The sequence below is a fragment of the Mesocricetus auratus genome, unplaced genomic scaffold, assembly GCF_017639785.1.
Source record: "Mesocricetus auratus isolate SY011 unplaced genomic scaffold, BCM_Maur_2.0 Super-Scaffold_100014, whole genome shotgun sequence".
NCBI lineage: Eukaryota > Metazoa > Chordata > Mammalia > Rodentia > Cricetidae > Mesocricetus > Mesocricetus auratus.
Window position 1 is genome coordinate 7,537,143 of NW_024429197.1, and position 26,562 is coordinate 7,563,704.

Below are 26,562 nucleotides of genomic sequence, written 5' to 3' on the forward strand. Positions count from 1 at the left end.
TCTCTGTGAATATCTTGCTTTTTACTGGAGTTAGTCTAGTGCTACTACACTAGACACAGCAGAATGTCACAAGGTCAATACGGTTCCCGGAAGACTCTGTACCTCCAGTGAACCCAGCCTCCTCTGGGCCCCCAAGAACCTAAAGTCACAATGATTTCAAGGCTTATCAGGGTGTCATGAGGGTCCTTGCCCAACAAGGTACCCTGAGCTGATGGTTATGACCCTGTCTGCGTTAACACTCTTGGTCTTCAGGACACCATCATTCTTGACCCTCATGAGGCAAGGGTGTCCTGAAAGGCGGAGCCTCGCATAGCTTACAGCCAGCCATGGAGTCCCAAACAATGAAGCAGGACCAGAACTAGCTGGTCTTGTAACCAGCCATCAGCACAACAGCCTGGTACCCACACCATGGAAGACATGCACACTGATGAATTTGCAGGTAGTGACCACACTGGCCAAGGTACTCCGTGATCCCAGGAGAACAGGCCCTTCATTTCAGATCAACCCTGGACCGGAGTCCTTTACTATGGTTCCTGGAGGCCCCTCTGGCTTCTCAGTTGCTGGAGTCAGGAGGGTTTCCTGACTTGTGAACAGAGCCTGTCATTGTCACTGGTCTCTCTCCACAGACTCCTCAGGTAGGCATGAGCAGGCCACCCTCCAGCCATGAAGCCCAGGATTCCTCGGCAAAAGAGAGGTCTGTGTGCAGTCCCCTAGAGCTGGTTCCAGAAAGATTCAGGGTCTGGGACACCTCTCTCCTCGAGGGAGTGACCTGATTTCTTGCCCAGGCTGTTTCCAATAGGAAAATAGGTGTCGTCAGCAATTGGAGCAGCCGGGACTTCTGGAACCAGGCTCTGGGGTGGTTTTCACTTCAGCCTCTGTCTCTGTAATTGAGGACCTTGGGGCTTCTTCTTTTCCCTCAGGCCCGAGGCCCTGTAGATACTTCTTCCAGCTTACCAGGCAATGCTGGGCAGCTGAGCGGATCTCTCCACTTCGCAGGGCATAAATGATAGGATTGACCATAGAGTTAACCAGACATAGCATGGAACAGAAGGCAAAGGCCTCCTTGACCTGGTCACTCAGTGTGGTGACTAGGCTATGGCCCATGAGAGTCAATGTAGGGAACCAGCAGATAAGCAGAACAGCCAAGACCAGCCCCAGGGTCTTGGCCAACCTCACATCTAGACGCATCCGAGCTATCCCAGGCACGTGCCTATCCTGGTGCTCTGCCAAGCTGGCTACATGCTGGTGGGCTTTCCAGAGAACATACCCGTAGGTGTAGATGATTCCGGCAAAGAGAGTGGCAATGAGTAAGAGCCAGCCCAGTAGATAGTCATTGGGGATCAGTGGGAAAAGTTCCGAGCAGTGCCTAGGACAACAAGTCCATCCCATGAGTGGCAGGTAGGAGATAAATGCTGAGAGGACCCACATGACACAAAGGGCCACCAGTGCCCTCCCACGGGTGACTAGAGCTTTGTAGGTAGGTGGATAGCACAGACATAGGTATCGATCAACAGCAGTCAGCAGCAGGCTGCCCACAGAGGCTGTGAAGGTCATGGTCACACTGCCAATCTTCAGCAGGAAGACGGTCTGGGAATCAACACCATGGAAGACATGGAAAATGACAAAGTTGCAGGCAAAGACCACACTGGCCAGGAAGTCAGCGCCAGCCAAGCTGCTGATGAACAGGTACGAGGGCTTCCTGCGGAGCCGCTGAGAAGACAGTATAAGATACAGCACCGCCATGTTCTCCAGGGCACTTAGCAGGCCCAGCAGGGTACACAGCACTGCCACAGCTATCTTCTGGGCATCACTCAGGACCATGTAATCCTTCATAGGGTTGAATTCCAGGCCATTCTCTGAGCCATTGGTCATCTCCATCTCCCAGCACCCCTCCATGGACAGGCTTTGGCTTCTACTGGGTCCAGCCCAGACGGCGTGGCTGTGGACAGGGAGAAAAGCCTTTGCATGTTAACAGTGAACACCTCACCTGGGAGCCGACACTAGTCAAGCATTTTACCCATGTGCTGCAAATATCAATTTATATTTTGTAAGCACATAGCCTTTTCTCCAAGTCAGGTCTTTCAGTTTTCAAGTAGCAGAAGTGGCCTGCAAGATTTTTGGTCTTTTGTTTTCTAGAGAAACAAATCCTAAAATTTCCTTTTAAAACCAAGGGAGCCGGGCAGTGGTGGTGGTGCACACCTTTGATTCCAGCACTTGGGAGGCAGAGGCAGGCAGATCTCTAAGTTCGGGGCCAGCCTGGTCTACAAAGCTACACAGAGAAACCCTGTCTCAAAAAACAAAACAAAATAAAAACAGATAAATTAAAAAAATAAAACCAAATGGAATCCCCAGGGGCTGACAGCCAAGACAACAAAATCAGTAAGAAATCAAAGTAAAGATGTGGGGATCTGGGCTGGAGAGATGCTCTTCCAGAGGTCCTGAGTTCAATTCCCAGCAACCACATGGTGGCTCACAACCATCTGTAATGAGATTTGGTGCTCTCTTCTGGCCTGTAATCATACGGGACCCTGTATATATGATAAATATATATAAAAAATGTGGGGATCTACATGTGATGTGTATGTGTAGGCATGAGTGTGCTACAGAGTGTGTGTGGAGGTCTGGAATTGATTCTTTCCTTCTACCTTGGGTTCTGGAAATTGAACTCAGGCCATCGGGCTTTCACACCAAGCACTTTTACTCACTAAGCCATCTTGCTGGTCTGTTTTCTTTTTTCATTTTTGAGACATGGTCTCATAAGGCAGCCTTGAAGTCAGGATCCTCCTGTCTCAGGTTCCAAAGCTACTGGGATTACAGACAGGCATGTGCCACCAAACCTATTTTATGGTGTGTGTGTGTGTGTGTGTGTGTGTGTGTTGTTTGTTGTTGCAGTTTTGGGAAGATACTAAAGGCTTAACTATTTGGGAATGGGAGACAATTACTTGGGCTTCACCTCAAGTGATTGGAAGATAAATTCTAAAAGATAAAATATTTTGTGGGGCTTAGTAGTGCATGCTTTTAATCCCAGCACTCGGGAGGCAAAGTCAGGCAGATTGGAAGCCAGTCTGCTACATAGTGAAACTCTGTCTCAAAAACAATTTTTTTTAATTCTCATGTGGGGAATGTAGAACAAAGCCCTGGGTTCAGTCCCCAGTACTGCATAAACAGGGCATCATGACGGGTTCAGTCCCCAGCACTGCGTAAACGGGACGTCATGACACCCGTAACCCCACCCCTTGCAGGGGCATCTCTGACAATGGGAAGCCCTGTACTAAAAAGCAACTGTTCTCTAGATATAAGATATAGAAGTCCTGTTAATTTGAATATCAGACAATGAATCATTTTTAAATATAAGCATGTCCTGAATATCGAAGAAAAAAAACTTAGGACAAGTAAACATTGTACGAGGCATTATTAAACTTTATAGGAAAGCAAACTAAATACTCTAAAGAAAACAAATTTCCTAAACAGATAATGTGGGGTTATTCCTTCTACAGGCCCATGGAATTTGAACTCATAGGCACAGAGAAGAGCAATGAGCCAGGAAGAGTTAGCGGGTGTGTAAGCTGGTAGGGTTACATTTGCAAGGTTTTTATACAATTCTCGGATATACTTTTTTCTTTTTTTTGGATTTTTTCGAGACAGGGTTTCTCTGTATTATTTTGGAGGCTGTCCTGGAACTCGCTCTGTAGACCAGCCTGGCCTCGAACTCACAGAGATCCACCTACCTCTGCCTCCCGAGTGCTGGGATTAAAGGCGTGCACCACCAATGCCCGGCCGGATATACTTTATAAAGAATTAAAAGAAGGGCAGGGTGGTGATGGTGCATGTCTCTAATCCCAGCACCCAAGAGGCAGAGGCAGAGGCAGGTGGATCGCTGTGAGTTTAAGGCCAACTCGAGGCAGATCTGTGAGTTCAAAGCCAGCTCAGCTAGCTTTAAAGGAGACCAGAGTAGATGAGATGGCTCAGCAGGTGGAGAAAAACACTTGCCCGCCACACAACGGAACACTGACTTCAATCCTGGGACCTCACTGCAGGAATGAACATTGCTCTCTCACTGCCACACGCACACCATGGCATCTCCCCCAGCCCTGCCCACCCTCCACGAATGAATAGATATATAGATGAGTAAATAAATAAATAAGCCTGGAGGTGGGGTGGCACACGCCTTTAGCACTTGGGAGGCAGAGGCAGGGGGATCTCTGTGAGTTCAAGACCATCCTGGTCTACAGAGCGAGTTCCAGGACAGCGTCCAAAGCAATACAGAGAAACCCTGTCTCAAAAATTTAAATAAGTGCCGGGCGTTGGTGGCGCACACCTTTAATCCCAGCACTTGGGAGGCAGAGGCAGGTGGATCTCTGTGAGTTCTAGGCCAGCCTGGTCTACAAGAGCTAGTTCCAGGACAGCCTCCAAAGCCACAGAGAAACCCTGTCTCGAAAAACCAAAAAAAAAAAAAAATTTAAATAAGTAAATAAATAAATGAGCAACTAAATAAATAAAAATTTCTTTGTGTTTTTCTGAGACAGGTTCTCCTTGACTGTCTTGAAACTGGCTCTGTAGACAGGCCACCCTGGAACTCATGTTGCTGCCTCCCAAGTGCTGGGATTAATAAAGACAACAAATATTTCAAAATTAAGCAACAAAGGAGGAGATGATTAGGTCTGTGACCCCAGCGACTCGGAAGGCAGCGACAGATTGCAGCGACAGATTGAGTTCAGGCCCAGCCCTGAGTCCCAGGGAGACCTCATCTCAAAAATAAACGAATATATAAATAACTTGCAGTACATATGGAGTTGGAAGCCAGCCAGGGCTAATTATACCAACAACCAACCAAACAACCCCCAAAATAAAACTGCCCACTAAGAGACCTTTACCGAAGAAACATCACTTATCTTTTCAGCAGGAGGAAATCCAGCCTAGGAAGGAACAGAGGAAGTCAGCCACTGTGAGCTGATAAGCTCATGAATACATTCCATTTTTTTTATGTCTTTGAGACAGGATTTCTCTATGTAGACCAGGCTGGTTTTGAACTCACAGGGATCTGTCTGCCTTTGCCTCTCAAGTCTGGAATGAAGGCCTGAGCTACCCTGGTCTCTGTTACTTTCTACTTTTCTATCCTGCGCCTGTATGAGCTTTTGTGTGTATGAATGTGCGTGTGCAGAGGCTTTCGGTTAATACTCAATGCTTTTCTCAGTTGATCTCCACCTTAGTTTTTTGAAGCAGTCTTCTCTCTCCCAGAGCTCACAAATTCAGCTAGACTGGCTGGTCATCAAGTCCCAGGGATCCTTCTGTCTGTGGTTGCAGAGTGTTATAATGGTGGGTGCACATAATATCTAGTTTACTTTTTTTTTTTTTTTTTTTTTTTTTGGTTTTTCGAGACAGGGTTTCTCTGTATTGTTTTGGAGGCTGTTCTGGAACTCGCTCTGTAGACCAGGCTGTCCTCAAACTCACAGAGATCCGCCTGCCTCTGCTTCCCAAGTGCTGGGATTAAAGGTGTGCACCACCAACACCCAGCGTTTTCATTTTATTTTTTAATGAAAATGTTTAATGATGCTTCACAAATCCTTAATAGTTTCAATTATAAAACCCCATCAACAAGCCGGGCGTTGGTGGTGCACACCTTTAATCCCAGCACTCGGGAGGCAGAGGCAGGCGGATCTCTGTGAGTTCGAGACCAGCCTGGACTACCAAGTGAGTTCCAGGACAGCCTCCAAAGCCACAGAGAAACCCTGTCTCGAAAAACCAAAAAAAAAAAAAAAAAAAAAAAAAAAAAAAGAAAGAACAAAATGGCCAGATGTAATAGTATATACCAGCATTTTGGAGATGATGGCAGGTGGATTAGAAATTCAAGACTATCCTTGGCTACATAGTAAGTTTAAGACCCTGCCTTAAAATTTAAATTAATAAGTATATTACAAAAGATAAGCCAAAGAATAGATTTTGTTTGAAAATTGATCTTTGGCTCTAGGATAAGAATTACTGTAGGAATGTAGAAATTTGTAGAAGAGATTTAAGCAAATGTTAAAAAAGAAAAACCAACAAATTGAGATATGAAAAATAGCCAGACCACATAAGCGCATTAGCAGTCAATTTCAAATGAATTCTGCTGCTCATTTTTAATATCACTTCACTTCCATCCATGTTCTCATTGCAGTTTCAACTTGCAGTACACCCATATTTTAAAAACTATTTAGTGTGTTTCCCTCTCTTAGCAATAGGCTCTAGGTTTGCAGGTCCACCCCACAGTGTTGCTAAAACATCTCTTTCATTCTGCAATGCTTCCTCTAAATGCATCTCTCTGCCTGAACAAACAGACTTTTTTAACCCTCTAACGACTTCTGGAGGCCCACTGACGAATTGCTCTAGCCACTCCTCTCCTGTGTCTCTTCTAGAGCCTTAGCCTCATCAGAAGACTGTGAGACCTCATTAGAAAGCTCATGTTTAAAGCTTTCTTGGAATCCAATGTGAGGATCCCACTTAACATTTTGAGAGCTTGTCTGCTGCCAATGATTTCAACCAGCCGGCTGGCACCACCCCAGCTTGGAACTATACCCATCTCCTTGTGGACAAATCTGGTCACACTCTCCACAGTCATTAACCTGAAATCACATGATGTAGTAAATTCTGCTCCTCCACCCATTGCCCAGCCTTGAACCAGAGCAATGCTTATCAATGGTAGTCTCATAAATCTTGTTAAGGTGTTCTGTATGAACATAGATAAGGCCACTCCATTCTCTGAAGTGCAGAGTGCTTTCACAGCATTCAGATCAGATCCTGAGCAAAAAGTATTTTTTGCATCATGGACAATGAGGCCTTTTCCTTCTGTCCAATTTTCCAATTCAGCTACCCTTTCCAGAAGTTGTAGCATCATGACACCTGAGAAGGCATTCATTTTATTGGGGTTGTTCAGAGTGAGAATGCCATGAGAGGTATTATAAAGTGACACCCTGTTTGTAACAGTTTTGTCCTTGCAGACAGAGATGTAGTCAAAAGACTTTTTACCATTTCTAAGTTCTCACCGGGATTCCAAAGCACTCGGAAATCAGCTTAGAAAGCTGGAAACTCCAGTGTCCTCATCGTTAGGAATTGCTAGTGTCGCTGTTTTCCCAGGATCTCTGCAACTCACCGGGAATCTTCTCAGAGACCTCCAGAGGCTCCTCATTTTTTTTAATTTAATGTGGATCATGAGGATCAGAACTCAGGTCAAGAACAGCAAGCACTTTACCACCTGGGCTATTTCACCAGCCTCTTCACCTGTCTATTTTTACTTTTTACTGTTTTGAGACAGGGCTGTCTTGGAACTCTCTCTGTAGAGCAGGCTGGTCTCAAACTCATGGAGATTCACCTGCCTCTGCGTCCCAAGTGCTGGGATTCAAGGAGTGTGCCGCTACACCCGATTCTGTTTTGTATTTATTTTTGTGGTGTTGGAGATCAACTCTGGGGCCTTGTACATTCACAAAAGCTCTATCCCTGATATATATGTATTTCCCCTATCCCTATTTCTTTTTCTGTGTGACTACAGGAAAACTTTCAGTGGCATACAGGACTCCTGTTGTGTGTTTATAAGGCAGATTAGCCTCCTGCCCACTGCTGTGCCCTAGGCTGCCTGAACATACAAGGTCCAAAGCTGGGTCCTCAGTCTGGAGGTCACTCTAGCCCCCCCAACCCACACCCAGCTGGCTCTCTGCTGCCTCTGGAGAGAAACTTTGCCTTCTGACCTCCAGGCCTTTGCCTCAGCTTCTTCTGCCTCCTACCCCTCCTGGATTTGCTTTGGTCCATCTGCCCGGTGCAGCCTCCCCAAGCCTGCAGCTGTGCATCAGCCGCCCAGCATGTCCTGCATGCACATGCTGCCTTCCCTTCAGTGCACCAATAACTAAGAATGTGGAATTTAATTTCTTTTTTTTTTTGACACGGGTTTCTCTGTATTGCTTTGGAGGTTGTCCTGGAACTTGCTCCGTAGATCAGGCTGGCCTCGAACTCACAGAGATCTGCCTGTCTCTGCCTCCCAAGTGTTGGGATTAAAGGTGTGTGCCATCAACGCCCAGCTGGAATTTAAATTCTATGGGATGTTGTTCTTGGGGATGGAGAGACAGGTTAGCTTGTAGAGGTGCCTGCCAGAAAGTCAGACAACATGAGTTGGATCCCCACATGAAAGACGGAAAGACAGAGCTAACCCCAAGTTGTCCCCTGACCTCCAGAGTCAGGTTATGGCATGCTCACTCCCACACACACACACATACACACATGCCAACAAAATAAAAAGGTAAGAGAAATGTAAAAGTATTGTTCCCAAGGGCTGCAGAGATGGCTCAGCGGTTCTTCCAGAGGACCTGGGTTCAACTCGAGCACCCACATGGCAGCTCACAGCTATCTGCAGGTCCAGCTCCAGGGGATCTGGTGTCCTTACATACATGCAAGCAAAACCCCAAATGCACATATAAATAAATCCTTAAAAATTGTTTCTATTGTGAAGCATCTTGTTTCTAATCTAAATTTAAACTGAAAAATAAATAAAAAAATTGTTTCTAGTCATAAAGCAATTTCATCTACACAACACTATAGTCTAAAACTTCAGTTTGTAAGGGTGCTGGCTAGAGATATGTCTCAGTGGACAAGACACCCTTGAGGACCTGAGTTCAATTCCCAGTACTCTCATAAACAGCTGTGAGTGGCCAGACACACGCCTACCTGTAACTTCAGTGCTGGGTGAGGCTGAGAGAGGGGTCACTGGATTTTTCTAGCTCTGGGCTTAGCCAGAGACCTTGTTACAAAGAAATAAGTTAGACATCAATAGAGCAGCAGGACACAGGACATCTGGTATGTACACCCACACACATGTACAGATATGACACACATACAAACTAATAATAAGTCAATAAAAATAAAAGTACTGGATGGGATTTCGAGGCCTGCTAGCCCATAGCTGTAATCCCAGCCCTTAAGAGGCTAAGGCCAACTGCTGTGGTTTGAGGCCAGGACATAGTGAGTTCTAAGGCTGGAAGACTGCTGGCAGTTTGATGTTGGGTAACATAATGAGTTCAAGGCCTGCTTAGGCAACATAGCAAAACCCTGTCTCAAAACAAAACAAAATAAAACAAAAACAAAAACAAACCAGTAAAAATAAAATAAAACCATTAGGGAATGCCTTACCCCATTCAGAGTGAGCACTGGTGATGGTTGCTGGGGCTGGTGTCTGTGTCTCACCACAGACCACTGTTACTATCCAGAGTAAGTGCAGGAAATGCACGCACTTGATGGACATCCTAACAAGGCAACAACAGGAAGCACAGAGCAACAGGAAACCCAGCTCCCGGTCCACACACAGATAGAAATGCCCTTTGGAGGACACAGGGTCTTCTAGAAGGCCTATTTCCAGGGTGAGGATGTATTTGATGCATAGAGAGACTTGGCGTTTGCACACAGGCGGCTTCTCTAGGTCCCTCTCTATCATTCTTATCATGTGACTTTGGGCAACTCCCTCTCCTCCTCTGTGAAGTGACAGTAACATTACCCATCCATTCTTAGGGAGGCCAAGTGGACTGAGGACAGCCATTGTAGTTTTTGAACCTGAGAACTGGCAAGTTCTTTTTGATCCTTTCAGAATGTATACAAGACCTGTCCAGCTTGCTGTGGTGGCGCACATCTTAAATGCCAGCACTTGCTTAGGAAGCAGAAGCAGGCAGATTTCTATGAGTTCAGGACCAACCTGGTCTATGTGGCAAGTTCCTGGCCAGCTACATAGTAAGATGTGGTCTCAAAAACAATTAATAGTACACATACACTCACACACCCACACTCCGCCACACCCCACACACCCCCATACACACACACGGCCCAATGCCTGGAAGAGACACTCAGAGGTTAATAGCACTTGCTGCTCTTACAGAGAACCTTGCTGCTCTTACAGAGAACCAGAGTTTGGTTCCCAGCACCCACATGGCAGCTCACAACTGTCTGTAACTCCAGCCCTGGGGTATCCAGTGCCTTCTTCTGACCTCAGCAAACACCAGGTACACACATGGTAGGTACAAGGTACATAGACATACATGAAAGCAAAATACTCATAAATGTTAACTTTTTTTAATTGATTTACTTTTATTTTGTGTGCATTGGTGTGAGAATGTCAGCTCCCCTGGAACAGGAGTTACCGACAGTTGTGACCTGCCACGTGAATGTTAGGAATTGAACCTGGGTCCTGCTCTTAGGTGCTGAGACATCTCTCCAGCCCATAAATAAAATTATTTTTTTGTTTTGTTTGTTTGTTTGAGACAGAATCTGGTTTTCTGTGTGTAGCTTTGGCTGCCCTGGAACTCACTCTGTAGACCAGGCTGCCCTCAAATTCACACAGATCTGCCTGGTTCTGCCTCCTGAGTGCTGGGATTAAAGCCATGTGCCGCCACCACCTGGGGATTCATCTATCTTATCAACATGTCGTTGTCATTCTACACTGTCAGAGCCACAGCCATGTGCAAGAACATGATGAAGAGCACGTTGTAATCTGATGGGGGAGAGATATCAGGACTAAGGAAAACCAGGCCCGACTTCCACACTTCCCAGAAATGCCTAGCCCAGAAACCCTGCTCCCGACCGTGTGTGCCTGCTGGATGGTATCAGAGGCTATACCTACCTGTCTTTCTGGGAAGGCACCTGAGGGTCGGGAAACTCTCAGGAAAAGGTGTGGCAGGGTTTTTTTTTTTCACGTGAAGTGAAAGTGTGAAGTGAAACAGGGTCGCAGAGGAGCTGGCCCCGCTGCGATACGCTGGAGGGGACCGGAAGCCCCTGACTGCGGCACCTGACTGCAGCACCCACCGTGGGAAGCTGAGGTTTGATGCCCTCAAAACAAATGCTGAGATTTTTGGGGGGTGTGGAACCCAGAGTGTTTAGGCACATGGAGGACATGCCCTTCCACTGAGTCACACCCCAGCAGTCTTGTTGCTTTTGTCTGGGACTGGGAATGAGGAGGTCTGTGTTCCAGTGCCTGTCCCATCATTGAGTTTTGGATTGGCCCTCTGGGTTTTTCTTTTCTCAGTTTTGAAGAAGAAAGGCTGATGATGGTAATTGCTAAGGTCTCTGGATCCCAATGTACTCTGTGTGTGTGTGTGTGTGTGTGTGAGTGATGTGTGTGAGTGTGTGTGTATGGTGTGTGTGTGTGTGTGTGGTGTGTGTGTGGTGTGTGTGTGGTGTGTGTGTGGTGTGTGTGGTGTGTGTGTGTGGTGTGTGTGAGTGTGTGTGTGGTGTGTGTGTGGTGTGTATGTGTGTGTGAGTGTGTGTGTGTGGTGTGTGTGTGCGGTGTGTGTGTGTGTGTGTGTGTGTGTGTGTGTACTGTATACATCAGAACCAGGCCTTACAATGTAGTTCTACCACTGAGCTACAACCTGGATCCTCACTCTACTAATACTTAAGGCAGCCCCTCCCCCCATCTATAAGAGGAAGGAGTTTATAATGTATGGAACTACCATGCACAGTCTCTGCCATGACTATTCTTCTGTCTGTCTGTCTGTCTGTCTGTCTGTCTGTCTGTTTCTGTGTCTCTGTCTCTCTCAGCCACAAGAGTCTGCCTGATAGAACTAAATTCACCTCAAGCCTTGTTTCTGTTAACCATCCCTCACGTGGAGTCACCACCCACGGGTTGGACTTCTTTGTGTGTATCAAGCTTGACCGCCACCCACTCCCGTGGAGTCCAGTAAAAGGATGGCAGTGAAACACCTCTGGAATGCCAGGCCAATGAGTTCTGCCACAGACAGGCTGTGTGGTCTGGAGCAAGCCATTCAACCTCTCTGAGCTTCCACGTCTTCTTTTATGAGTTGGGAGAGAGTCACCCATGTTCTAACATGCAGATTAGAAAATTATTTAAAGCTAAGTAGTGAGGGTTGGGGAGATGCTCAGCTGGTAAAATGCTGGCCACATCAGACAGAGTTTGATCCCCCAGAATCCACGTAAAAAAGTCGGGTGTGAGCCAGCTCTACCAGCTCACCCTTAGTCCCAGCACTCGGGAGAGTTGGTGCCTGGCCTGGTCTGCATAGTGGGTTCCAGAACAACCAGAGCTACATAGTGAGACCTTGTCTCAGTAAACGAGCAAACGAACAAATAAAGTAAATAAAAAATAAAATAAAAGCAAAAGCCAGGTGTGGTGCTCTGGATTTGTAATCTCAGCACTGGGGAGATGGAGACAGGCAAATCTCTGGGCCTTGCTGGTCAGCCAGTCTAGCCAAAGCAGTGAACTCCAGCTTCAGTAAGAGCCCCGGTCTCAAAATAAAGCAGACATCGCCAGAGGAACAACACCCAAGGCTGACCTCTGACCTCTATAGTACACACACACTTAGAAAGAAGCAATCACAACAGCAACAAAAACCTAAGCAGACACAAGGCTGCCAGAAGGGCCTGGAGACAGAGCTGGTGTGACGCAAAATTAAGGGTCCCAGGGCATTCGTCGTCTCAGCCATGGCCTTGGTCCCAGTCAGTTCTGTGAGAAGCAACGAACCCTAAATGATAAACTTCAAGAATGAGCGTGTCAGCTCTGTCCTATCTCAGACATGCATCCTGAGTTTGGAGCCACAGAGAAGAGCCGTTAACCTATGGCCAAACTGAACCAACGCTTCATCATCTCTTCCAAGAAGGCAGAGGGCCACCTTCACACCCAAGGCTCCCATCAGCCTGGGTGGTTTTCATGGCCACCCAAATAAAGACCCCAGTGGGCAAAGACGCATGATAAGTAGGTTTTGTTTTTGTTGAACTCTGATTCCCGCTTCTCAGGTCTTGAGAGCATGCCGCCCTCTCCTGAACTCTGATTTATTATAAGATAGCTTAGCTTTTCTTCTGGATCCAGCCCAGCTCTTGGATAAGATGTCCTAGGGAAGGCATGTGCCCCTAACCCCTAGGCTATCACTTTAAGGCCCACAGAGATTCTTCAGTCTGTGCTTGCACTGGTCTCTTCTTGTGGCTTTCCTTGCCTTCCCATCTCTGCATGGACACCAGCACTCGGTAAATTAACTCACTAACTTGTAATCTGCCCATGGACAATTTGTCCAGTCCTGTTCAAACATCGTCTTCCTCTTTCAATTTCCTCATAGGTTGGCAGCTTCCTGTTCAGAGAAAGGGAGAGGGAACCAGGTTCACACTTCTAATTTTCTGTGTTTCTTTTTTTTTTTTGGTTTTTACGAGACAGGGTTTCTGTGTATTGTTTTGGATGCTATCAGTCCAGCCCGGCCTTGAACTCACAGAGATCCGCCAGCCTCTGCCTCCCTCACACTTCTAATTTTCAAGCTGAGAGGCCACTGGCTTTGAGGAGAATCAGCGTTCCTTGAGAAAAGAGATGGAAGCAGGCCGGCCATTCTCCTAAAACCACGGCAAGGGCAGCCTGGCTTTCTGACAGGAGGTCAGCTTTGTGAATGAACAGGGACAAATGGATGACCTTTGCCACTGATTATTCCACGGGGAAAATCACATGCTTTCTCTCTCTCATATTTCCTTTGTTGTTGTTTCCTGGCTTGGGTTTTGTTTGTTTTTTCCTCAAGACAGGGTTTCACTGTGTAGTCCTGGCTGTGTTGGAACTCTCTTTGTAGACCACATTGCCCTCAAACTCAGATACCTGTCTGCCTCTACCTTCCAAGTGCTGGGATTAAAGGTGTGAGCCATCAGTCCCGGCTCTGTCTTTTATACACGCACACACACACACGCGCGCACACACACACACACACGCACACACGCACACACGCTTTTTAAAAACTAGGGACTGCTGAACCTTGGGCCTTGAGAGGACCAGGAAGGGACTCCGCCGCTGATCTACAGCCCCAGCTTTTTTTCTGTTGCCGTTTCTTCCCACCAATTTTTCTTATTCATGTCCCCCCTGGAGATTTGGGGCCACATTGTCTTGACTTCCTCACTCAAGATTTGCCGATCAGGCTACTGGGCTCGGGAATGGTGGCTCAGCCTGGGGTTGTTGGCTCTGTGCCCTCAGGTAGAATCACTCTTTCTGGCTTAACTCAGTTTCCTTATCTAGACCAACAGTTGGGCACGCCTGTCATCCTAGGAGCACTCAGGAGTGTGAGGCAGGAGAATTGAAAGGACTGGAAATTAGAGGGCCAGCCTGGGCTACACAGCTAAGAAAAGGCAGGAAACGGTAGTTGGAGCTGAGGCTTAGAGAGCTTCCTGCCCTTCCAGGGGACCAGAGTTCATTTCTCAGCACCCACATGAAAGGTTCACAAACCTGTAACCCCAGGTCCAGGGGACTGGGTGCCTTCTGGCTTCTGTGGACACTTGCACACACATGGGATATAGTCACACAAGCACATACAAGTAAACAAGTAAATAAAGGTGGACACACAATGGCTTGCTGCAGTCCCATCCCTTGGGAGGCTGACATACGAGGATCAGGAGTTCAAAGTCAGTTTTAGGCTACATGAGTGTGGTGGTTTGAATAAAATGGCCCCTATAGACCTAGTCATCAGAGAACGTCACTATTTGAAAAGAATTAAGGGATTTGACTTTAGCTAGCAGGATCTATGTGAGTTTGAGGCCAGCCTGGTCTACCAAGCTAGTTTCAGGACAGCCAGGGCTCCACAGAGAAACCCTGACTCAAAAACCAAAACGAGTGAGTGAGAGAGAGACAGAGAGAGAGAGAGAGAGAGAGAGAGAGAGGTGTCACTGGAAGTAGCCTTGAGGTTTCAGAAGCTCAAGCCTTGTGGCTCACCTTCTGCTGTCTGTGGATTCAGACGCAGAATTTTCAGCTCCTTCCCTAGGACCATGTCCACCATGCTCCTCACCATGATGGCAATGGACCAACTCTCTGAAACTAACTGTAAGCCAGTCCCCATTAAACACTTTCTTTATGAGAGCTGTGTTTGTCATGGTGCCTCTTCACAGCAACTAAGGCCGTGAGACACTATCTTTTTTTGCTGTTTTTTCTCGAGACAGGGTTCCTCTGTGACTTTGAAGGCTGTCCTGGAACTAGCTCTTGTAGACACTATCTTAAGGAAGAAAGGAGACCCTGTGGAGGTAGGTGGGGGGACTCTCACTGTGCTGTGCCTGCCACGGAGCCTAGCTCAAGTTCTCTGCTAGTTGGCAGGAATCTTGGCTGTGTCTTTGGCTAGTGGGGGGAGGGCTGGAGGCGTGAGAGAAGGGTGAGGATGGAAGTCAGAGGGAGAGGACCGGGCTTCAGGTCGGGACTTTTGCAGGTAGTTGGACAGGAAGCTAAGGCTGTGTCTGCTGATTAGGGTGCAGAAGCCAGCACCTGCCAGCAACCCACTGTGACAAGAGCCGTGGACCAAAGAAACAGACTCTTATTTGGGTTTAGGCCTGGTAGGACTGAAGGCCTTGGGACCAACAGCCCCAGGAGATCTCAAAGGCCTGCTTGACTTGGAAGTGTTGGTATGCCAGCTTGCAGACGGGCTACCTGAGCCAGCGAGTGCACAGTGGCCTGAGGCCGCTGCTCTTGAACTCTCCTGGCTTGAACCCTTCGCCATCCTGAACACTGTTCCCAGGCTGCACAGAGGCTTTAAACGTAAACATTTAGTGTGGATGCTGGGAGAGAAGCCATGTTCTTCTGCAGCATATGTGTGGAAGGCTCAGTTCCCTCCTTCCATCTTTTATGTAGGTTCTGGAGATTGAAACCAGGTCATTGGATTGGGTGGCAAGCTCCTTTCTCTGCTGAGACATTTCACACCTGCTGCAAATAGTTTGCTTTTTGTTTGTTTGTTTTTGTTTTTCGAGACAGGGTTTCTCTGTGTAGCTTTGAAGCCTATCCTGGCACTCACTCTGCAGACCAGGCTGGACTCAAACTCACAGAGATCCGCCTGCCTCTGCCTCCCTAGTGCTGAGATTAAAGGTGTGCAATACCGCCCGACTTCCCTTGCCCCCAAACAGTTTTTTATATAGTTATGTTGAATGGTCTTTGCTATACTATAAAAAAAGCAAGGAACTTAATATTTATAATTATTATTATTTTTTTTTTTTTTTGGTTTTTCGAGACAGGGTTTCTCTGTAGCTTTGGAGACTGTTCTGGAACTAGCTCTTGTAGACCAGACTGGCCTCGAACTCACAGAGATCCGCCTGCCTCTGCCCCCCCGAGTGCTGGGATTAAAGGCGTGCGCCACCAACGCCCGGCTTTATAATTATTTTTAATAGATTATACTATAATAAATAATATATAACAAACATATTTAATATATAGATGTATAATTAATAAACAATATTATTTAATAAGCTCATTGTTGAACATAGAAAAAGATTTTTGAGACAGCATCTTGCTCTGTAACTCAGACTGGTCTCAAACTCAAGATTCCCCTGTCTCAGCTTCTGTGCTCTGGGATTACAGGCTAGTGCCATTACACCTAACTAGAAGTAGCATGTATTTTTAACTTTTTAAAGAAATGTACGTGTGTGTGTGTGTGTGTGTGTGTGTGTGTGTGTGTGTGTGTGTGTGTGCAAGTAAGGGCAGGTGATCTCAGAGGGCAGGGACGTTGAATTCCCTGGAGCTGGAGCTGCAGGCAATCCTGGGTCACCAGCTAGCCGCAGACTCTGGGAATTAAACTCGGGTCCTCTGCAAGAGCAGTACTCAGTCTCGACTGCTGTCTTAGTTTAGATTTTTAATTGCTGTGAAGAGATACCATGACACCATGACCTCAGCAACTCTTTTTTTTTTTTTTTTTTTTTTTTTTTTGGTTTTTCGAGACAGGGTTTCTCTATGGCTTTGGAGGCTGTCCTGGAACTAGCTCTTGTAGACCAGGTTGGCCTCAAACTCACAGAGATCCGCCTGCCTTTGCCTCCCAAGTGCTGGGATTAAAGGCGTGCGCCACCAACACCCGGCTCTCAGCAACTCTTATAAAGAAAACATTTCACTAGAGTGGCTTGCTTACAGTTTCAGAGGTTCGCTCCATTTATTTTTATCCTGATGGGGAGCGTGGAGGCAGACAGGATGCTGGAGCTGAGTCCTACATGTTTGTTGACTCAGAGGCAGCAGGAAGTCACACTGTCACGCTGAGTGAAACTTGAGAAGAGAGCCCTCAAAGCCCACCCTCACAAAGACACACTTTCTCCGACAAGGCCACACTTTCTCTAATCATGTCGCTCCCGATGGGGACCATGTTCTTTCAAACCACCATATAACTCTTGAGCCATCTTTTCATCCAGAAATAACATAGTTTTTTCAAGACAGGCTTTCTCTGTGTAGCTCTGGCTGTTCTGGAGCTTGCCCTGTAGACCAGGCTGGTATGCGCCATCACCACCACCCAGCTAAGAAAATATCTGCCTGATTGGTAAGGGCTTGCTTCGGCTCAGCCTGCTGAACTGGCTGTGGTTGAAGTCTATGAAGAGAGTGAGTTTCTGTCGTAGCAGGCCCCAGGGGCTTTGTGTGTGTGCTGTCGGCCTCTCATTTGTTGTTATTCAAATTCATAGCATATGTTCTGTGTGGCCCTGCCAGCTGCATCTAGGGTTTCCTGCATACCAGGCAAGCACTGTACCATGGAACTTACACATCCCCAGACTTGTTTTTTATTTATTTATTTATTTATTTTTTTGAGATGCACTCACTGTGTAGTCATGGCTGGCCTAGAACTTCTTATGTAGACCAGACTGGGCTATAGCTCACAGTAATCCTCCTGCCTCTGTCTCCTGCGTCCTGGGATTAAAGGCATGGGCTATGTCATACCTGGCCAATCCAGCCTTTAATTTTTTTTTTTTAACTTTTGGAACAGGTTCTCGTTAAAGTGCCCAGGATGACTTTGAACTCATGATTCTTCTACTTCAGCCTTTCTAGTAGCTGGTCCTATGTTGTCCGTTCTTTAAAATCAAATTATTTATTTGTGACAGACAGATGGTCATTGTCTGTTTATGGCTACCTAGTAGCAGAGCAGCCAGAGCTCCATAGGGAGATCCTGTCTCAAAGAAAGAAAGAGAGAGAGAGAGAGAGAGAGAGAGAGAGAGAGAGAGAGAGAGAGAGAGAGAGAGAGAGAGAGAGAGAAGCATACAAGGAGACTGGGTGATGGGAAGGTGGGAAGGACTGACTGATGAGCTCTCCCTTTCTCTGGGCATAGCTCTGTACTGGGGAGAGCTTCACCTTTGATCAGGGTGTGTGGGGAGACCTGGGTGGGAGAGTGTCGTGAAAATTCCACCTGGGGTGGCCACCCCTCTGTCCATAACGTGCTTTCTGTAGAAAAGGAACTTCCATGCCAACTCAGGTAGGATGGCCCTGGGATGGGCCATGGAAGCCTAAATGATGACAAGGTCTTTTTGTTTTGTTTGTTTGTTTTGACACAGGTTCTTTTCTCTGTGTAACAGCCCTAGCTGTCCTGGAACTCACTCTGTAGACTAGACCAGGCTGGCCACGAACTCACAGAGATTCACCTGCCTCTGCCTCCTGAGTGCTGGGATTAAAGGCGTGTGCCACCAATGCCTGGCTGATGGTAAGGTCTTTGCACCATGGTTTTCCTGCTCATCAGGAATAGGGCATGGTGGGCCTTGTGTTGGGCTTTCTTCATCCCGGTGGTTTTCCCTGCTAGCTTTGGACCTCTTCCTGGCTTTGCCAGATTTCAGAGTGGAGTCCCTACCCAGCTATTATTTTGATTTGTTCAAATGGTTTCAGGATCAGGGTGGGAGGTGCAATTCAGTCAGGTTTCCACAACAGAAGAAGGGGTATGGGAGAGGGATATGAAGTAACTTTAAACACTCTGATACTTATGATGGTATCAATAACATTACCATTAGTGTTGAGTGAGACTTTTGAATACTGTGAGCCACAAAGTGCACTTAGCAACAAGCTTGTGGTGGTGGTGATGGTGATGATAATGGGGATGGTGGTGATGTTTATGGTGGTGGTGATGTTTATGGTGGTGGTGGTGATGATGGTGGTGGTGATGAGGGTGATGATAATGGGGATGCTGGTGGTGATGTTGATGGTGATGGTGATGGTGATGGTAGTGCTGTCAAATGCATCAAATCTTGCTAGGAAAACTCACCCATGGGCTCTGGGCTGCTAGGATCTGGTAGTAGTGACAAAGCGGTTGGCAGGGATCCAGGAACATCTGGACAGAAGCTGACGGATGAATTAAACCTGGTACAGACAGTCCTGTGTTGGAGAGATGGGCTGAACATCTGGAGGATGATTTTGTTTGTTTGTTTTTTATTTATTTTTTCTTTACCTGTGTACTCCTGACTGTACTGGAACTCTGTAGACCAGGCTGGGATTGAACTCACAGGGATCCACCTATCTCTGCTTCTTGAGTGCTGGAATTAAAGGCATGTGCCACCACGGCCTGGTTTAGTCTGGTTATTTTAAAATTTGGAGTAGGAAATTACTAAGAGCCAAACTTGCCTACAGCAAGGTCATGTGCCTGATAAGCTCCGATTAAACATGATGGGAACTCTAGACTCAGCAGTTAAGTACCTGCTCTTGCAACAGACTACACTAGGCAGCCTACGCCTGCCTGCCACTCTATCCAGCTAGTTTCAGGGGATCTCTAGCCTCCTTGGGTACCTGCACTGGAATGCGTAGACATGCCCACATTATTAAGAAAATTTTTAAAAGGGAGCTGGAGAGACCGTGCATTGGTTAAGAACAATGGCTGCTCTTCCAGAGGACCTGGTTTGGTTCCTTGTGAGCACCACCATGGTGGCTCACAACCATTCATAACTTCAGTTCCAGGGAACTGGACTCCCTCTTCTGACTTTTGCAGACACCTGGCATGCACATGGTACACACACATACATGCAGACAACACACTGATACACATAAGACAAACAAATCTACTTTAAAGCAACAAACCAGCAAACATGTAAAACGTGCAGATGAACCCACGAAAGGTTTTGGTGAGAAAAAGAGGAGTGTACATAGCAGAGTGAATGGATGGTGAGACCTAAAACTAGGACAGGAAGGCGAGGAAGGCGGGGCTTGCAGCAAGGCTGGAAGCCGCTCCTTACATTCAGTGGGCAAGCCAAGCTGATGCCTGGCTTTGTAAGGTCGTACAAGGTTATAAAGCAGACCACCCGATTTCACTGTTCTGAGTCTCCAGTGTTATCATTATGAAATGAGGGTCCATGTTTCTCGTGATTTGGTACTTAGAAAGTCAATACATATTGCCAGGCAGTGGTGGCACATGCCTTTAATCCCAACACTGGGAAGACTGAGTCAGTAGGGCCCTGAATTTAGGGCTAGCCTGGGTTACACAGTGAGTTCAAGGTCAGACTAGACTATATAGGGAAACCTTGTCTTCCCAAACAAGCCCCCCCCAAGTGAATTTATAGCTTTATTTTATTTTTTCATTCTCTTTGTGTGTTGTATAAACATATATGTATACATGTGTGTAGGCCCGAGGCTGACATCAGGTGTCTTTCGCTATCACTCGCCATCTTCAGTGAACCCGATGCTGGAAGTTTCGGAGACTGGCCGGCAAGTGAGCTGCTGAAGCCTAACGTTGGTGTTACAGTTGTGAGGCACCACGCTTGGCAGTTCTGTGAGTTCTGGGGATCCAAACTCATGACCTCATCTCGTGGCAAGGGCAAGTACCTTGCTCACTGAGCCATCCAGGAAGCCCCTAATTTATTCATTAAAAAAATTGAGGGTTGGAGAGACTGCTCATGTGTTAAGAGTTCTTGCTGCTCTTGCAGAGGACCCAAGGTCCCCTTACCCATGTTGGCAGGCTCACACCTGCCAAAAACTCTAGCTCCCAGGGATCTGCCTGAAGTTTCTATCCTCTGGGGGCACTTGCACTCCTGTGCACATATACCCCCTTAATTAAGTGGAGAATAATAATTAATTAAAAAGAGAATGTTTTGTTTTTATTGAAATTGTATTTATTTTACATGCATGGGTGTTCTGCCTGCAAACTTGTCTGTGCATCAAGTGCATGCCTGGTACACACAAAAGCCGGAGAGGGCATCGGATTCCCTAGGGCTGGAGTTACAGACTGAAATGCCATGTGGGTACAGTGCTGGGAATTGAAGTCAGGTCCTCTAGAAGAGCAGCTATCATTCCAGCCCTCATAATCAATATTAAAAAAAAAGAAGTTTGTCAAAGCCGAGGGTTGTGGCACACCTGTAATTCCAGCACTTGGAAGATGGAGAAGAGAGGACCTTGAATTCTAGGTTGGCCTGAGCTATACAGTATGGCACAAACCCAAACAGTCAAATATTTATTCTGTCACTCTGGTCACTGACACCCAGACTGTCCCTTAACTGATCTCTGACATGCTCTTAGTTTTTTAGAAAGGCCAAATATTTTCTGGTTGGTTGTTCTCCACCTTTGTCTAGCTTAGTGTACAAACCCCTTCTTGCTTTTGGGATGTGGGATGCTCCTGACTAACTTCTGTCCAAACCACACCTCTGTCATAAGCCCCTAGTAATTGCAATCTTACATCTCAAAGCATCTTCCAGATCTGTTGAATTGCTTTCCAGAAACATGTATTGTTCTCCATAGGTCCCCAACCTCTGCCTGTGGTGCCATTGGACCACCCAGTACCCAAACACATGCCCCGGGGAGACAGACAGGAAGGACTCGCTGTATCCGTACAGAAGCACCACCGTGAATGCACCTGTGTTTCTCAAAGAGGAACCGAGGTGGGCCCCAACCCCTAGGGAGCCCTGGGAATCACCGTGGCAGGGCAGCAGTGGTTTGAGTGGGAGACTCTAGGTGCCACAGGTTCAAGGCCGCCCGTTGGGCAATGGGAGGAGGTTGTAGGGAAGGAGGGGAGAGAAGAAGCCACAAAACTTAGAGGATACCCAAACTATAAAGTCACTTTTGAGAGAGGTCCCACCAACCCCTCTCCTCACGGGACCCCCAACAGCCCCCAGAGGGCGGAGCTAACTCCACTGTGGCCCCGCCCTCTTCTACAGACAGCGCCAGCCTAACTCGTCTGTCCTCGTTAGGATTTGGGGACTTTACCACTTGGGGGAGGCATGCTTTCTGGGCCTTTCCTCCCCGTAGGAGATGGAAGAAAGGCCAGTTTCTTTCTCTTTTGGGTTGTGCTGGGAGAAGGGCTTCCAGACGTAGAAGCCATGGTCAAGTGCCCTGACTTTGCTGGGTTTTCATTTTGGCCTTGGCAAAGCTGCCATTCTCTAGACCCCCAGCTCTCTCATTTCTATTTTGGGACAGGAAAAAAAAATGTCCTCATAGGATCAGGGTGTGATGGCATAAGACATTGCCAGTGACAGCCACCAGCATGGGGAGGGAAGTCCCGTGGGGAGGGGGGGGACGAGGAATCCCCTGGGTTTGTGGTTGGAGCCTCAGGGTCATACACACAGTATGCTCCTCTCTCTCTCCCCATAGTCAGGCTCTCAGGCTGCATGTATGTGGCATCTGAAACATGCTGGGCAAATGACAGATCTGTGACCGTGGTGACCTGAACTGCACCTCCACACCTCTGAGGGATTCTCTTCCCTGCCCACCTGTTTATTTTCACAACAGAGTAGGGCTTGGCTAAGCCTGGCCTGGCTGCTTTAATTGAGATAGCTTCTTTCACACACAGCCCTGACTGGCCTTGAACTCTCTATGCAAGTCAAGATGATCTTAAACTTCTGGACTTCTCGCCCTCCCCTCCTGAGTGCTGGGATCACAGGTCTGTGCCACCACTCCTGATGCAAGTGTCTCTGGGTCTAGAACCTATGAGGTCTTGGCTTGAGCAATAGCTCCGCCCACCACCTTGGATAGTTTTTAAATCTGGGTGGGCTTTGCACCTTACAAGTGTGAATGACCACGAGTCAGGAGTCAGTGTAAAGACCACACCAGGGGAGGTCCCTGAATGGCCATTGATGGATTTAAGACAGCAACAGACATGTGTGTGTGTGGCAGACTGGGAACCCGCGGGCAGCATTGAAAGCACAGAGGTTCAGGAGGTGATGCTAATTACTCAGTGTCACTTGGCTAGTCAGGGGAGGGTGGCTTCCACTCCCGCCGGCTCCCCACTGCCTTGACCATGTGATGTTGTGCAAGTCTGCTCTGCTGCTGAGCCTTGCTCTCCTTATCTGTAAGATACTGCTCTTTGCAGACAGCCTTCTGGGGTAGAAGCAGCTGGAAGACAGCCCTCCTAGTCCTTTGTGAGAATCCTGCTCTCTTGCTCAGGGAGAGGGAGCCAGCGCCCAGGTGGGCAGGAGCAAAGAGCTTCTGATAGCCATGGAGAATGGCTGCTTAGCTCTTGGACGAGAAAGATATCACAGGCCCTGCGGCAGTGCCTAAAGCCTTTAATCCCAGTACTCGGGAGGCAGAGGCTGGTGGATCTCTGTGAGTTCTACAGAGTTCTACAGAGTCAGCTACACAGAGAAACCCTGTCTCAAAAAAACAAATTAAATAAAAAAGGGGGCGGGTGATGCCAGGGAGCTAGGATCTGATCCCTGGAGAGTTTGGGGGAGGGGCTCCAGGGGAGTTTTGGGTAGTTAACCCTGAAGGTCAAACGTAAGGACAATGTTTTAAGTCTTGACAAAGAAACTGGGACTCCAGCTATTCCAGGGACATGGTAAACCAGGACCTAGCAGGGAATCGCCAGGATTAGGGCAACAGGCATCTTTGGTTGGAGCTAGAGCTTCAATGAAGGTCTGTATGTGGTTTGTGGGCCAATTCCCCCTGGATTAGCAGGATGAGGCGCAGAATCCTATTGCATGTAATTCCATCAGAATAAATGCAAGGTTCAGGCACCCTGAGAACATGAAGTAAGAGTATCGTGAGTAGAAGGGTTGAGGACACAGCTCACTCGGCTTTAAAAGGTTTGCTGTGCGGGCCTGGAGTTGGTGGCGCATGCCTTTAATCCCAGCACTTGGGAGGCAGAGGCAGGCAGATCTCTGTGAGTTCGAGGCCAGTCTGGTCTACAAGAGCTAGTTCCAGGTCAGGCTTCAAAACAATACAGAGAAACCCTGTGTCGAAAAACCAAAAAAAAAAAAAAAAAAAAAAGTTTGCTGTGCAAGCATCAGGGCTTTCCTTGGAGTCCCCAGAGCCCACAAGAAACACCTGATTCAGCAGTGCGTGCCTTTAATCCCAGCACGGTGAGGAGCAGACAGGAGGATCCCTAGGTCTCACCGGCCAATCAGACTAGCTGAACCAGTGAGTTCCAGATCCAGTGAGAAATGATCTCAAAAAAAAATAATGTGGAGCTCAACAGACGGAAACACCCGACATCAGCCTCCCTAGCTTCCTCAGGCACACCTGCACAGGCGCGTGCCACATGAACAAAGACGGGGCAGTAAGATGAGGAGGTGGCCATCTTGCCAGTTTAACGGAGGAAAGCAGGGAAGAATGACCTCGCTGGCAGAGAGCCACACGGCCCCTGCAGTTAGGAAGCAAGCTCTCTTGAGCCATAGCGGCCGGACAACTGGGGCACCCTCAGACTTCCTGAATCTGACATCAGACCTTCTTCTGCCCAGTCCTGGCTTTCATGACCACAACGCATCTCCCTTGAGGCAAATTCCTGTTCCAGGGAAGGAGCTGGTGGCTTCCTTTTCTCATTTCTTTTCTTTTCTTTTTTTTTTTTTTTTTTTTTTTGGCTTTCTCTGTAGCCCAGGCTGGCCTCAAACTCACAGAGATCCGCCTGCCTCTGCCTCCTGAGTGTTGGGATTAAAGGCGTGCGATACCGCTGCCCGGTATCTCATTTCTAACCCACAGCATGGGGAGAGTGGGCAAGGGCAAGCTGTCATTCGCTCAGTGCAGTTGTGTGTCCCCAGGTGGTGTCACCTGTCTGAGCCCTTACCACAGGGCTGAGGGTGGCACTCTTGGAACTGCACGGTCCAGAAGAAAAAGCCGAGGGGCAGAGAAGCGGAGTTGTCTAGAACGTTGAGTTAGGATTCCACAGAGGTCTCCACCTCAGGGCTCCCAGTCAGCATCTCTTTTCTCCCAGTAAGTGTGACCTCCATGGAAGCGGAGCCCTGGCCTCCTGGGTCCAGTGCCTTTCACCCTCTCTGACAGTCAATCACCTCACTGCAGCTCATTTGTTTGTTGTTGTTGCTGTTTTCCTTCTATAAAACAAGGCTCTGGATTGTCCAGGTGAACCCTAAGGTCTTAGTCCCCTGGGGCCCTTTTCAAATTTCCCCATCTGCTATGGTAGTTAAAGAGTAGGCTAGGAAGCCAAAATGTTTGCTTTCAAGCCTGTGTTCTCAAGTAATGCCCCTGGGACATCAGAAGAGTGGTACACAGCCTCCCTCTGCCAAACAGGAGATATGGTAGCATAATTTACCACAGACACTGAGTATCTGAGTCGTCAGTATCTTGGAAAGCCCTTAGACAGAGACCAGCCCGTAGAGAAGATCTGTGCGTGCTATGGAATTCTGTTTTCTGGGCACGTGTGGCCCTTTACAGCTGTGGTTATCTAAAGGTCTGCTAAAGATCAGGCCTGCTACCAACCCCCTTATGTGGCAGTCATTAGACCCTCACCTGAGATTCCAGATACTCCCTCGCTCCTGCCCCACCCCTGAAAGTCATCCAACTTGTGGTCTTGGGAGATGCCAGACAGGAGGTGAAAATTCAGCTATAGATGCGGACACCAATGATGTCACTCACTAGCTTTGAGCACTTGTCACCACGCTGGGGTGAACTTTTTGATGACACAGTTGCCCAAGTCACCCATTTTCCTATAGACAAACTCATCAGTTCACTAAGTTGGACTGAAAGGAAAAGGTCTAGTGTGGCTTTCTGTTTCTGGGTGAATAGAAAAACTCCTCAAGAAAAGTCACCTAAGTAGTTGGGTTTTATTTCTGTGGTGAGTGGCAAGCAAAAAGTTCTGTCTCAGGTAGAATAGCCCTGAGCATCAATTGCTGTGACTCATGTTCCTGGTCTGACATCCATTCCAGTGCCTCAGACAGTGCTCCCCCTAGCTCTAGAGAGAAAGGCTGAGGTTAGAAGAACACAGGCCTTCTGGAATGAGGAGTCTGGGGGGGGGGACACGGGACACAGAGCAAACTACTCACGGTTGTTTGTCAGCAGCTGGGCCCCAGGAGCTTGTAGAGCCTTCCTGGCTATTTTGTGTTCAGATCTGCAGGCTCAGCCTGGGTTCTCCACTAGAGCGACAGACAGCTCCTGCTGGTTTCTCTTGGTTTTGCCCTTTCGTAAATAAGTGTGAGGAGGTCTGGCCTTCCGTCCCTGTTACCACTTCCCTTCTGGGTCCCCAGTGTCACAGTGTTCTTGCCCTGCCGTTGAGTTCTCTCTTCTTAGGAACTCTGGCCAGAATAGGACATAGACCTGGACCCTAAATTCCAGAGTCTTGGGCTCCAATCCAGCCTAGGCGAGTGATGTCCAGCAAGTCGCTTGAATTCTGTAAAGTTTAGCTTCTTTGTGACGACACGCCAGGTTACACATGTGTCTCCTGTACCTCCCCCACACTTGCCCAGAGCTTTGAAATGCAAATGCCTGCAGGTGTTGGCAGAGTACATGAATGAAAGGTGGGCGCTTGTTCTGGTTTCATTCTGTGGCTGTGACACATACCATGATCAAAAGCAAGTTACGAAGCTGGGCGTGGTGGCGCACACCTTTAGTCCCAGTGAAAGACCTTTTTGTCTTTCTTTTAGGACCCTCGCCCCAAAGACCACCAGGGAGCTGAAGTTCGTTGCAAAACGCAAGAGGATTTTTAATAAGCCAGCGCGCTGAGGTTCAGCAAC

General features: G+C 47.7%; 1 protein-coding gene, 1 long non-coding RNA gene and 1 pseudogene across 3 annotated transcripts; 1 reads left to right on the forward strand and 2 right to left on the reverse strand.

Annotated features, from left to right (window-relative positions):
- On the reverse strand, positions 1-26,165 carry Cnr2 (cannabinoid receptor 2). Of its 2 annotated transcripts, none has more exons than XM_005079615.4 (2): positions 25,876-26,165; positions 1-1,939 (listed from the first exon to the last, which is right to left on the reverse strand). In XM_005079615.4, the coding sequence occupies exon 2, from the start codon at positions 1,894-1,896 to the stop codon at positions 814-816; it is 1,083 nt and encodes a 360-aa protein (XP_005079672.1). In that variant the 5' UTR covers positions 1,897-1,939; positions 25,876-26,165; the 3' UTR covers positions 1-813. The 2 variants fall into 2 exon arrangements, with proteins under 2 accessions (XP_005079672.1, XP_021088384.1); XM_021232725.2 differs by lacking the exon at positions 25,876-26,165 and adding an exon at positions 9,151-9,255.
- Positions 6,606-7,039, reverse strand: LOC121143890 (annotated as a pseudogene).
- On the forward strand, positions 20,311-22,577 carry LOC121143891. Its single transcript, XR_005881182.1, has 3 exons — positions 20,311-20,444; positions 21,407-21,546; positions 22,455-22,577. It is a non-coding gene; the product is annotated as an uncharacterized LOC121143891 (long non-coding RNA).
- Positions 26,166-26,562: the final 397 nt, after the last annotated feature.